General features: G+C 44.2%; 1 protein-coding gene across 1 annotated transcript in view; it reads right to left on the minus strand.

Annotated features, from left to right (window-relative positions):
• The window catches only part of adgra1b (adhesion G protein-coupled receptor A1b), a gene marked incomplete at its 5' end in the record, with an annotated part of 227,687 nt that overhangs the window by 128,170 nt on the left and 85,627 nt on the right, over positions 1-13,890 (minus strand). Inside the window, 5 exons of the mRNA XM_084075590.1 lie at positions 2,056-2,307; positions 3,172-3,333; positions 6,194-6,343; positions 7,529-7,751; positions 12,603-12,767. Of these exons, the coding sequence (XP_083931716.1) occupies positions 2,056-2,307; positions 3,172-3,333; positions 6,194-6,343; positions 7,529-7,751; positions 12,603-12,767 (952 nt within the window). The remainder of the gene's footprint in view (positions 1-2,055; positions 2,308-3,171; positions 3,334-6,193; positions 6,344-7,528; positions 7,752-12,602; positions 12,768-13,890) is intronic.

Genomic DNA, 13,890 nt, shown 5'->3' on the forward strand with positions numbered 1-13,890 from the left:
AAATGGACCCTAACTCTCAGAGTTAAGTTAACATTGATTTTTCCAATATAAATTGGGGTCCCAGAGATAGAAATGCCAGTAAATGGGGGTCCGTAGCCTAATGCATGTCAAACCTGGGGTCCTTGGCATATATTTTCAGATGGGGGTCCGTGGGCCAGTAAGTGTCAATTTGGGGGTCCTTGACATGAAAGAGTTTGAGAACCACTGCTCTAGAGTGAGTGCTGCTACTATGCTGTCACCAAAATGTGGAATGACCTACCAGAAGACAAAGGTTGAACATAGTTTAACTCCTTGAACATCTTGATAGTAGAATCCTCTGTCCCCCACACCCACCCACCCCTCCTTCCTCTGTAAATATACGTTATGATATTACAGTACTGAGCTTTATCCCAACAGGTTTTGTATTTAAATGTTTGATGACCTGACGAAGATGTAATCTGATATCAAAACGTTGTTGTTCTTTTGCCTTGCACCCTGTTCTATATTAAAGTAAAAGGCTCCAATCATCCGAGTTGCTCCGGCGCTTCTTTATTCATGTTTTGTATTTGTATTGTATTATATGTATTACTGATGAATTGAGTACAATGGACCACAATGGAAACAAGCCCCGGGATTGTTGCATTATACTTTTTTTTTTGGGGGGGGGGGCTTTTCTGGCTTTATTTATAGTTTATAGTAGAGATGGACATGAAACAGGGAGAGAGAGATGGGGAGAGACATGCAGCCAAGACCGTTGGGAACGGGACTCGAACCCGTGATGCGTTGTCAGGCTACATTAGAGCCTTGTGTTATCCTTTTCACATAACCTTTGACTCTGCTCTACTACCTGTACTGTTAAACATCAATAAACATCTGAACGACAAAAAAATGTAGGCCTATTCAATCAATCAATCAATAACACTGAGGATTTTACCGTGAACTACGCACAGAATCGCAATGTGCACACACGTGCATGTGCACGCACATCGTAGAGACACCCACCCACTGTCTGGAGGATCTGATTTGAAGCCACGCCCCTACGATGCAAGTGGAGGTTGGCGCCGTTGTCCTTCCTGTGCACAATGTACCATGGATGTTTTGTCATTTCGGGAAAAGGGCCACGAGTGCCGGAGCCACGGCGGGGCCGCGTCTGATTTAATGTGACAGGGAACACAAGGCCGGACGTATCCATCACGGGGGAGTGGCCTACATTCACGGACTCCCAAATTGCCGTCCCATTCACAGCCGCGGCTCCCCCTCCAATGGCACACCTATCACACGGGGCTGATCTACGGCATGCCAGGACGGCCCAAACAGGGTGTCACCCTGCAGAGATGAATGGACAACAACACGCTAAAGGGGACAGACCGCGGTGATTCTCACGCACTCTTGAACCGCACGTAGCGTCCAACGACAGTAGGCTAGTTTATTGTTGAGGCCATGCACGTAGTGCCTCAATGTTCGGAAGTCCAGACTTCACACTCGCTCCATCTCTCTTTCTCTCCATTGATTTTATACAAACTCTCCCTCTCTTTCTCTCTCAGTCTCCCTCCTTTGTATCCATGAGCTCTGAAAGTGTCAAAAATACAAAACGACTGTGGCTTTAAAAAAATACTTTGATTTTTCTTTTTCTTTTTACCTGACTGTAGACCAACTTTGGAAGAATTTAACAACAGAAAGAAAAAGACGCATTTAGGAAAGGTTTCACACTATTTACACTGTAACGCAGTGGTTTTCAACCTTTTTCGTGTCAAGGACCCCCAAATTGACACATATTAGCCCAGGGACCCCATTTGAAAAGATATGCCTGGGGGTCCCAATCTACACTGTAGTATCATCATCATCAGTATTCATTTAACTCTGAGAGTGTACAAATGGAACCAAATGGACCCGTTAGGGTCCATTTGGTTCCATTTGTACACTCTCAGAGTTACAGACACATAAGGGTCAATTTGGTTCCTAACTATTAATTTAGCTGGGGACCCCCTGGAACCCCCTCAAGGAGCACTGGTGGTCCCCGGACCACTGGTTGAGAACCACTGTTGTAACGCATTTCATTTGAACCCCTCACTGTACCTTACTGAGCTGATTGGCCGGCGGGCCGCTGCTGTTGACGGTGTGGCATTTGAAGTTGAGCAACGAGTCCCCCGCGGCGTCTCCGTGGTGCTCTCTGTTCGAGTCCCTGTCACCCTTGGAGGAGGAGCCGTCACCCTGGTGGGAGGGCGAAGAAGGGGGCGAGGAGGGCGCCTGCTGGAGGGCCATGCAGGACAGGCCCAGGAAGTTAGACGGACGGATCAAAAAGGCCTCCAGAGCGATGTTGGCAGACACCTGAGGAGAGAGAGAGGGGCAGGCAGGGAGGGAGGGAGGAACGGATGGAGGTATAGGGAGAAAAAGACAATGTGGGTGTTATATATTACATTTTACATTTCCATATTGTTAATTTATCAGATGGATTTAGTGAGTGTGAGTGAGGCCAGAGGAAATAAGGAAAGGGGATTGTTTTTTATCTTTCCTGTACCACATTCCAGCTATCAGCACTAGGCCAAATTAATCCATTACGACCGGGAACGCATCTGTGTCATTTCTTTGGGCTATTCAAAAATAGCAGATCTACAAGCTCATAGCGCGGCACCGAGTGCCGTGCTATGAGCTTGTAGGTCTGTTATTTATTTATTTTAATCGTGAAAATGTTTGCAAATATTTGAATATATATATATTTTTAAAGCGAACATTTGTAACTCAAATCTTTGCTTCTGGGGGTCCCTGGAACAAAATGTATTTAGATGGGGGTCCGCGGACAAATACAAAAAGTTTGAGAACCACTGATATTATAGCAACATAGGATTTAGAAGACATTTTGTAGAATCCCCAGAAGCAAAGATGTTAGTTACAAACTAACATCTTAGTTAGTTACAAACTAACTTCACTTTAAAAAATATATATATATATTCAAATATTTGCAAAAAATGTCACGATTTTTCAAAAATAGCAGATCTACAAGCTCCCAGTCTGAATGGGTTAACTTCTCATTATCCAAAGGAGTGAGATGAAGGGTGCGGCGAGGGGATTGCCAGCCACACAATCAACCTCTGACCTCTGCCTGACTGCAGCTGCCGTGTGGGTGGTGTGTGTGTGTGTGTGTGTGTGTGTGTGTGTGTGTGTGTGTGTGTGTGTGTGTGTGTGTGCGTCCACCTTGGAGATGGCTTGGTGGTCTTTGGTCAGGGCCAGGTCGGCGATGCGCTCCACACACTGCACGATGCGCGTGCACGCCCGGGCCTCGTTCTGCGCCATCCACAGGATGTGTTCCTCCACCAGCATCATGTTACTGGCTATGTCCGATATGTAGTCCCCCAACTGTGGACACACACACACACACACACACACAGACAGAAGGGTGTACATGAACACGTGCGAGTGGTAACTGTTGTGTGCTTCGGCGTGTGCTCTCACACACACACACACACACACACACAAACACACAGAAGGGTGTGCATAGTAACTGTTGGGTGCTTTGGCGTGTGCTTGCACACACACACACACACACACAGACACTGAGACACAGACACGCACACAGGCACGCACGCACGCACGCGCACACACATCCATCATTCCCGCAGCAGACACATTCATAATCTGCAGTCAGAATTACAAGATGATGGTTTCATTCATTATGGTGAGATTTAATTTAGATTAGCAGCTCCAATGGGCCATAATCACTTCCTTGGGATGACATGTCATGTCATGTCATTCACACCTACTTTTCACTGTTGAAACACTTGGCTGCTCTTTGGTTGGCAAGAGTGGGGACACATTTTCTTTTTCCATTCCTCCTTTTTTTCCCCTTCCCTTGCCCCCCCTCCCCTCATTTTTGAACAAATATGAGCTAAAGCTGTTACAGCAGTGGTTCTCAAACTTTTTCATGTCAAGGACCCCTAAAATGATATCTATTTGGCCACGGACCCGCCATCTGAAAATATTTTGTTCCAGGGACTCCCAGAAGCAAAGATTTGAGTTACAAATGTTCACTCAAAAATATATATATATTCAAAGGTTTGCAAAAATGTTCACGATTTAAAAAAAATAGCAGATCTACAAGCTCATAGCGCGGCACTCGGTACCGCGCTATGAGCTTGTAGATCTGCTATTTTTGAATAGCCAAAATATAAAAGGTTAAAGTGGTTAAAATGATCGTGATGCTATATTAACACATTTTGCTAGGGAGACCCCCTGGAACGCTCCCCGGACCCCACTTTGAGAACCAATGTGTTCCAGCACTATCTACAGACAGAGCTAAACACCCATGTCTGTCTCTGGCCACTGGGAGACATGAGGATAGGTTCACCTGAGGTAAAAATGGAACCACCCCCCCCCCCCCCCAAAAGAAAAGAAGAATACATCTTCATGAGTGTAATTGTCATTCAGGTCCATCATCACCGTACTGTAAGCAAGAGGGAGGAGGAGGAGGGGGAAATGTTAAGCTGTCTGGAATCGATTGGAAAGGCTCTAAGCCAGTGTTTCACAAGCACTGGGTCGGGGACCCCTTTGTGGGTTACAGGCCCATTTTTGAACCATTTAACCCCCATATGGGTAACCGCCAGAGTCCCCCAGGGCTCTATGCTAGTGTCTTTTCTGTTTGTGGGGACAGCTTTAGAGGAAAATAGCAGATTGACAAGCTCACAAAATAGCAAAAGCTTTCCCCACAATAGGGATGCTGGGGTTTAAGTGGTTAATTAATGGGTTGTGAGTAAAAAATGTTTTTTCCCGTATACGTTTCCTACAAATATATATTTTTTAATTTAGAAACATTAAAAACTACCATTTTCAGAAATGCTGTTCAAAAGAATTTAAGGGGAAAAAATGCTATACATTTAGTTTGTGTGTGTGTGTGTGTTTGTGTGTGTGTCAGAAATAAAAACAACGCGTCACATCACGGCACGTTGCAAGCTTGCAGATTGGCTATTTTCACAATTTTCAGGTCCCAGGGAGACACCAAATTTTATCTTTTGGGTCTCGAGCTGAAACCGTCTGGGAACCCCTGCTGCTCCTATAAGCCCAAAAATTGCAGCGTGTTGCCATGGCTTTGAAAGTCAGCCTCTATCTCCCCACGCAATCCGCTGTAGCTCGCTTTTTTCACCTACTCAAATTGAGCTCTGCATGGAGGAGAACCTGTGGGTATATACACCATCCATTTAAAGTCTAGCTCATCAACTGTTCTCTCCGGCTGCACCTCAGATGTTTATTCCTGCCCTCGTCCTCCTTAACCCGCTTAGACCGGGAACGCATCCGTGTGTCATTTTAAGATCTCTTTGGGCCATTCAAAAAATAGCAGATCTACAAGCTCATAGCGCGGCACCGAGTGCCGCGCTACGAGCTTGAAGATCTGCTATTTTTTGAAAAATCGTGACAATTTGTGCAAATCTTTGAATATATATTTTTTAAAGCGAACATTTTTTAAACTCTGTTATAACTTCTGGGGGTCCCTGGAACAAAATATTTTGAGATGGGGGTCCACGGCCAAATACATAATTTTTGAGAACCACTAGCAACATATGTTTTTGCAAAAAAACTGTTAGGATTTAGAAGACATTTGTAGAATCCCCAGAAGCAAAGATATGAGTTACAAATGTTCGCTTTAAAAATATATTCAAACCCACGATTTTCCACGATTTTTCCCAAAAATAGAAGATCTACAGCTTGTATATGTTCTATTTTTCAATAGCCCAAAGAAAAGAAAAAAATTACAGAGATGCGTTCCCGGTCTGAATGGGTTAAGGGCAACGGCAAATCATGGCTTTCAGAAAACGCCTGAGTGAGGAAATGCATAAATAATCTGGGGACAGGAATAGCAGCTAACAATAATGTGCAGTGCCCCTAAATTGCATGTTAGCAGATTGCCGTGCTGAACTGAAATGGGGAAATTAGCAGCCATGCTATGCAGGGTCTGGGATTTTTGGAGCCGGAGTCAAGTAGGCTAGCCAAGAGACCGGAGCAGAGAGAGAGCCTCATGCATACATTCATACTGTCTATGACATTCACTGCACTATAAACAGCCCGTCCAAAAGGAAACACTTTGGCTTTCTTTATGCCGTCGCTCCTGGAATGGACAATGAGCAGCGGTCACTATGGTCAGGCACGTTATAAAGCATTGTGGCAGACAGTGGTTGTGTGTGTGTGTGTGTGTGTGTGGTGTGCACGAGTACGTGCTCCTCCTTACGTCTCTGCGTTGCTCCAGCAGCCTCGTCAGCCTCTCCACGAGATGTGTGACGAAGATGACGTCCATGACGTCGGTGAAGTGCGCCGCCCTGCTGGTGAAAGCAACCAACTGCCGGCCCAAGGGCTGAGCGTTGGAAGTGTTGATGGTCATCTGGAATAACAAGGAAAGGGTTCATAAATAAGGGGTTCGGTCAGTGCTATAATAACACGGTCTGCAGTGTAATTGTCACACAAATTGTCATTATATCTTCCAATTCCATTAGACAAATGGAAAATTCATACACTAGAATGTGCCTTCAACTAAGCAAGTTCATTATGGCGAGTGAATGAACAGTGACTATATAGGGCTGTCTGAGGCTAGGCCTGTTAGGTTTGCAAAGTCATAAAATGTTGCCATTTTACGGTCTATTGACTATGGAGGAGGCACAGTTATGTAAGAGCTGACACAACTAACATTAAGAAAGGTTAACATTGTTTTCTTTTTAAAATGCACATTTATGAAGCCTCATTTCGTTTTTCAAAGTGTTTTTGCTGCAGACTTGAGAAGGAGTGTAATGTACTTATTTTCCAGAGCTCTAGGCTGTGTCTTACCTTTCTGGGGAGTCAATGGAGAAGAACTCACAAGATAAAAATGAGAGACTTCAACAGAAACCAATAGCTAGGGGACACCAGTCAGTCTTTACCACTCAGCCATTATGTCATTGAGTTATGACAGCATTTGCCAATATAGGCATACGACAGCACCAATGGTCAAAACAGGTTTATCAGGCTAAATATAAAAACGCCAACTTTTTTCATTAAAAGAAAATATTACTTTGTGGTCTAATCATTATGTCCAATTGTTAAAGAACACTGTGAGTGTTTATTTTAAGATAGTGTGACCTAAAAAACAAATCACTCACACGCACACACACACACACACACACACACACAATGTCAGAGCTATTTTGGAAATGTACGGTGCCCTTTGTTCTGCCCATGTGTAACTGATTGCACGGGTGCAACCATTTTGAAAATAATTGCTAATCCCTCATTTTAGAAAAAAAAGATTAGTAATCGATCCCTTTAAAAATATATATATATTTAGTGAAAAAGGCATACAAGTCTACAAGCTCAAACTAAATAGTGAAACTAGCCGCAACTCACAACATGAGCTTGTAGATCTGCTATTTTCACAAATTTTGCACGCCACTGTTGTGCAATGAAGTATAAAATAGCACTTAGGTGTTTAATTGATTCATTGATATAGAAATGATTTTTTTTATATATAATAAATACTGGGAAAAAGTAATCAATATTATAATCACTTAGATAATCTCTAGTTGCAGCCTCATACCTGGGTGAGCTCGTGCAGCACGCGGGTCAGTTCGCTGGCGTAGGGGCACTGGGTGTAGTCCTCCTCCGCCCAGCGGCCGTTCCGGTCACAGCGGCGCCACGCCTTCTTCTCCCGCTGGGTGGGAGAGTGATGAGGAGCGCTGCCCGACGGGTGGGGGGCAGAGCCGAAGGTGGCGGGGGCACAGGGCAGGAAGGCCAGGATGCCAGCCAGGGTCTTCGGCCACCTGCCACAAAGAGGACAGCCAAATTAGTCGAGGAGGGCACCTCAAGATATACAGCATTATACTACAGTGTTTTCCCAACCTGAGGTCCAACCTGTGACGGCGTGAGGCCTCGTCTGTTTGGAAGTATAGTCCAGAATTGTAAACATGTTTCACAAAATCATAACTTGCATTTTTGAGTCATTATTAGGGGTGTGCCGAATCTGCCGATACACTAATTTCACGAAACGATACGATATTGGGCTCACAACATCGATACGATATCTATACGATACATGGCACTTTTTTAATATGAAAATATATGGGGGGAAAAAAAGCGTATGAAAATACATGGGGTGGGGGGGGGAAGCAAATGCAAACAGATAATTCTGTTTTTGCATTATTATTATTGCAAAAAAAAAGAAGCAGTATAGCCTAGCCCAGGACAAAGGTTATAGCAATTATTGTTATGACTGACTTTAATCCATGCCACTTTAACTTGATCATCAAAATGAACACAATTATTTTGTGTTTTTTAGAGAGACACTCGCCCCTCCTGTTTTTTTATGTGGACTTCTTAGTCCCCATCACGAAAAGGGCATAAATATCACGTTATGAAATAATATAGCTTGGAAGAAGTGAAACGAAAACGAGGGATCAAAGTGTTGCTGTGGCTTGTAATGTTGTTCCATTGTATCCTGTAGCGAGTATCATGTCCCCCAGGACCTGGCAACATTGTAATTACAGATGGCCTCGGATATGAAGTAAATCATTTCATGTCTTCAGAAGTCTGATAGGAGTTTACCCAGAACTACATTAAAAGTTTTTTAACTCAAGTTAGAATAAATGTAGTTTTGGGCAGAAGTACCTGTGAATCAGTTGAAAGTTACTCATGCTTAATAGGTTGTACATTATGTTTGGGTAATATTTTTTTATATATACACACAAAAATAATCAGTGTTAATTCAACTCTGAGAGAGTACAAATGGAACCAAATGGAACCCGGAAGGGTCCATTTGGTTATATTTGTACTCTCTCAGAGTTATAAATGCATAGATTAACACTGAGGATTTTACTGTGTCGAAATAATCAACCGATCTACAAGCTCACAACGTGTCACAATACGTGTGTGTGTGTGTGTGTGTGTGTGTGTGTGTGTGTGTGTGTGTGTGTGTGTGTGTGTGTGTGTGTGTGTGTGTGTGTGTGTGTGTGTGTGTGTGTGTGTGTCTGTGTCTGTGTGTCTGTGAGAAAACATGTTGGGAACCATACTGTATTACTGTACTGTATGAAAGACATCAGTCTCCCCTCCCATGCGTGTGCCAGTGATAGATGATGGGGCAAAGTAAGGCATCTGTCAATGTGCTGTATTTGTGGGCTCTGGTGCTGGTACCTATTTTTAACAATTACTTAGCACTTGATGGTTTTTTGACAAGGCATTCCTCATTGAAGATTTGTTGTGTGCGTGTGTGTGTGTGTGTGTGTGTGTGTGTGTGTGTGTGTGTGTGTGTGTGTGTGTGTGTGTGTGTGTGTGTGTGTGTGTGTGTCAGACATTAACGTCTCAACGTCAATGTTAGGGATTTAGAAACGTTCCACTCCATGGAGCAGACTGCAGATGGACAGTTTAGTCACAAACAGACTACTTTGCATATCGTTGATTCTTTGATGAAATGCAGAGCATAGAGAGAGAGACAGGAGGACATGCTCCACAGGTTTTGAGGTACAGTCAAACTAACTTTATTAGTCACAAGGGCGCCCCCTTGAGCTGTTTCACTGGCATTAAACAGGAGACGCTGTGACCCCTGGGTGATTTTATGGGGTTTGTGGGTACCAGGCAATGCCCATTAATGCCCAAATTAGCTGTCTTTAATGCCAGAGAAAATAACATTCATTTTGTTCATCTTTGTCTCTCGGTGGCTGCATAAACCAGTGGTTCTCAAACCTTTTCATGTCAAGGACCCCCACATTGACACTTATTAGCCCGCGGACCCCCATTCGAAAAGATATGCCAGTGATTCTCAACCATTTCAATTTCAAGGACCCCCAGTTTGACATGCGTTAGGGCTACGGACCCCCATTTAATGGCATTTCTATCTCTGGGACCCCAATTTATCTCGTAAAATCAATGTTAATTTATGTTAATTAATGAATGTTAATTTGGGACCCCAATTTATCTCGTTTAATCAATGTTAATTTAACTCTGAGAGTGTACTAATCTATAATTTAGCTGGGGACCCCCTGGAACTCACTCAAGGACTCCTGGGGGTCCCCGGACCCCACTTTGAGAACCAATGAACTAAACGACTGGAGTGAAATGCAAATGTCAGGGAGTGAGGGCGATAGAATTAAGTTCTTTTGGATGTAGAAAGCTCAAGCAAACGCCACGCCTAGCTATTGTCAAATATAATATATTGTCCGCATAGAGGAGTGTATTTTTGTGGCAGTGAAGAACAGAGCATTGATTTCTGTTGTACCGTTACGTGTTCATATGTAGTGTATTGACTGGCCTGTCTGAGGTATACGTGACTTCTCTCTCAGGACGAATTTCCTCATTTAAAGCCAAAGCCAAAATCCCCCTGCAGAGCAGCAGTCTAATATGCTTAAGCCATTTAGACCGGGAACGCATCTCTGTCATTTTCGGATTTCTTTGGCTATTCAAAAATAGCAGATATACAAGCTTGAGTGCCGCGCTATGAGCTTGTATATCTGCTATTTTTTTTTAAATCGTGAAACCTTTTGCTAATCTTGGAATATACATTTTTTAAAGCGAACATTTGTCAAATATTTTGTTCCAGGGACCCTCCAGAAGCAAAGATTTGAGTTACAAATGTCCGCTATAAAAAGTACATATTCAAAGATTTTTCCAAAATGTCACGTTTTTTCCTTAATAGCAGATCTACAAGCTCATAGAGCGGCACTCGGTGTCGCGCTATGAGCTTGTATATCTGCTATTTTTTAATAGCCAAAATGACAGAGATGCGCGTTCCCGGATTGAATGGGTTAATGCAAGGCTCTCGCTCTATCTAAATGAAAATAAAAGAGCTCCAAACCGAGGAGGCAGGTAATCTGTTCTGATGATAGGAAACTGCATTTCCTTCCAAACCCCCATCTCTCTCTCTCTCTCTCTCTCTCCTCATTCTCTCTGTCTCTGTCTTTGTCTCCCTCTCCGTCTCTTGCTCTCTCTGTCTCTCTCTCTCTCCCTCCCCTCTTGTAGCAGCAGCAGTAGTGGCTACTTAGTAATAAATGGCACTAATTCCCCCCACAACCCCAAAAAAAAAGAAAAGAAAAAAAGGGGCTCATTTTCCAGCCCATTACGTCGGTGTTCGGCAGAAACAAAGGCCCCAGCGCGCTCGCTGCACTGGAAGTGGGCTGTAAAGTACAGCGACTATACACACACACCCATAGGGGGGTGTGGGGGTGGGGGGGAGGGGTGCTTGGGCAGCCTGGGGCAGTGCAGTGAGAGGTGGACTAAAGGCGTGCGGGGCACAAGGAGTAAGAAGATTGATGGAGGACCAGGCCTGTGTGTGTGTGTGTGTGTGTGTGTGTGTGTGTGTGTGTGTGTGTGTGTGTGTGTGTGTGTGTGTGTGTGTGTGTGTGTGTGAGACGCACACATGTGTGTGAGACGCACACATATGTGTGCGCGTGCGCGCGTGCGTGCGTGAGACACGCGTGTGTTTGTGTGTGAGACGCACGCATGTATGTGTGTGTGTGTGTGTGTGTGTGTGTGTATGCGTGTGCGTACGTGCACGTGTGTGCGTGTGGGGAGGCTGTCCCCTCCAGGCAGTGACACAGTGAGTGACATATTGTGATGTTTTGTTTTTTTGTTACCGAAGGACATTGTTGCAGTCCTTCAATAAATTCCATGGAGTGTTAATTTATCTGGTGTTCATTGATATGCCTAACACATGGCTGATTGTTGGCTCACACCACACTCCGGACCCAAGGACATACTGTATGGCTTTTTCACTCACTTCATCTTCCTCGTTTTCCTATTCAAATCGAACTCACACGGTTTACAACAGCGATCTGTGTGCCGAGAGGAGAGGTTTTGCCCTCAGGGCTTTCTATCAGAAAGGGGGGCGGTTCCCCCTTCGGGTGCCTTTCTGACAGAAAGGGGACTGCGTGTTTTCTGTCAGAAAGGCGGCCGCGCGATTTCTGTCAGAAAGGCGGCGTGTAAAATTCTATTAACACCCAAAACCACTATGGAACAACAAGCTTCAGCCCACTGTGTCAAGATGTCAGGTCCATGTTCCCATAAGCTCACAGTTTCAATTCTCACTGTGGGTGTACTTATTAATACTCCAATGCAGGTCCCCACAAAGGCTAATGTGAGGTTAGGGTTAGGTTTTTTGTTAGGCTAATTTTAGGGTTTGGGTTAGGCATAGTTTTTTGTTAGGCTAAGGTTAGGGTTTGGATTAGACATTTAACATAATTATTTTCTTTTCTTAGGATCTTTTTTTGTCCATGTGATGAAGTGAACGGTGACTAAAGACCCATGAGGGAGGGAGGGTATGGGGAGAGTTGAGTGTCGTTCAAAACTGAACCATCCTTGTCCCTCAGTTGTGTGTTAAATGTTATGTTGGGTGTGAAGTGTTTCGTATTGCACTGTTTGTTCCTGTATGTAAGAAAAAGAAAAAGGCATGAGTCTTACTGTATATGTTTTTGCTACAACTGCCCTACTACTTCCTACGCTGAATAAATATTAAAAAAAGAAAGAATGTGAAGTCTTCAATAGCTACTATAATGCACACTGTTGAGCTTGCAGCTCTTTCACAATAAACTGAAAGAGGCTAAGAGCTGAACAGGCACATTCAGCGTGCGAGGCCATTCTAACCATGAGGTCATCTCGGCGTAACCGAGACGAGGCCGCTCACTCACCTGAAGTCTCCCTTGTTGTTGCTGACTCTGTCGGCGGGGCAGTACAGCGCCGAGGTCTCCAGAACGACGATCTCCATCTGACGAGACCTGTTGCCGCGGGAACTGGTCACCTGGCACTCCCAGACGCCGGCGATGCCCACATCGATGTTGGAGAGGACGACCTCGCTGGAGGCGGAACACAGACAAACAAGGCCGTAAGGGGTGTGCGCGTGCGTGCGTGCGTGCGTGCGTGCGTGCGTGCGTGCGTGCGTGCGTGCGTGCGTGCGTGCGTGCGTGCGTGCGTGCGTGCGTGCGTGCGTGCGTGTGTATGGCTGTGGTGTGTGCATCCATGCCTCATTTAACCCTTTTAGACCGGGAACACATCTGTGTCATTTTACTATGGCAATTAAAAAATAGCAGATATACAAGCTCATAGCGCGGCACCGAGTGCCGCGCTATGAGCTTGTATATCTGCTATTTTTTGAAAAATCCTGAAAATGTGTGCAAATCTTTGAATATATATATTTTTAAAGCGAACATTTGTAACTCAAATCTTTGCTTCTGCGGGGGTCCCTGGAACAACATATTTTGAGATGGGGGTCCGCAGCCAAATACATATCATTTTGGGGGGTCCTTGACATGAAAAGGTTTGTTTAAAAAAAAGAAAAAAAGAAGCTTCCCCAGAAGCAAAGATTTGAGTTAGAAATGTTCACTTTAAAGAAAATTATATATATAATATTCAAAGATTTGCACAAATTTTCACAACTTTTTCAAAAATAGCAGATCTACAAGCTCATAGCGCGGCACTCGGTGCCGCGCTATGAGCTTGTATATCTGCTATTTTTGAATAGCCAAAAAAATCTCAAAATGACACACAGATACGTTATTCCTGGTCTTAATGGGTTAAGCTAATTCCATCAAGGGAGCCTTGCATGTGAGCGTGCGCTATGACTGATTTTTTTTGGCTGTGACTTCAGGTGATCATTACTCATCCTTATCCGCTTTGTCAAATGGCTTCCTATCACAATGAGGATTGTCTAGTTAACCAAAGGATGGATGAAGTGGCCACAAGGACTCTGGTTTATGGGCTCTATACACCCGACTGACTCATCTGGAGGACTTTTACGCTTTATGTTAAATAATAAAATAGGATGAGGAGGAGAGATTGCTAGGCAACTGATATCATCGCCATGGAAATACTTTTCTTCCCTGAGAAACGGAAACTATGAAATTTACAACTACCGTGCTGTGGTAAAATCCACATAAATGCTATATATATAGCTACTGTATATATATGCTGTGTGTGTGT

The sequence above is a fragment of the Gymnoscopelus microlampas genome, assembly GCF_963454915.1.
Source record: "Gymnoscopelus microlampas genome assembly, chromosome: 13".
NCBI classification, from domain to species: Eukaryota; Metazoa; Chordata; class Actinopteri; order Myctophiformes; family Myctophidae; genus Gymnoscopelus; species Gymnoscopelus microlampas.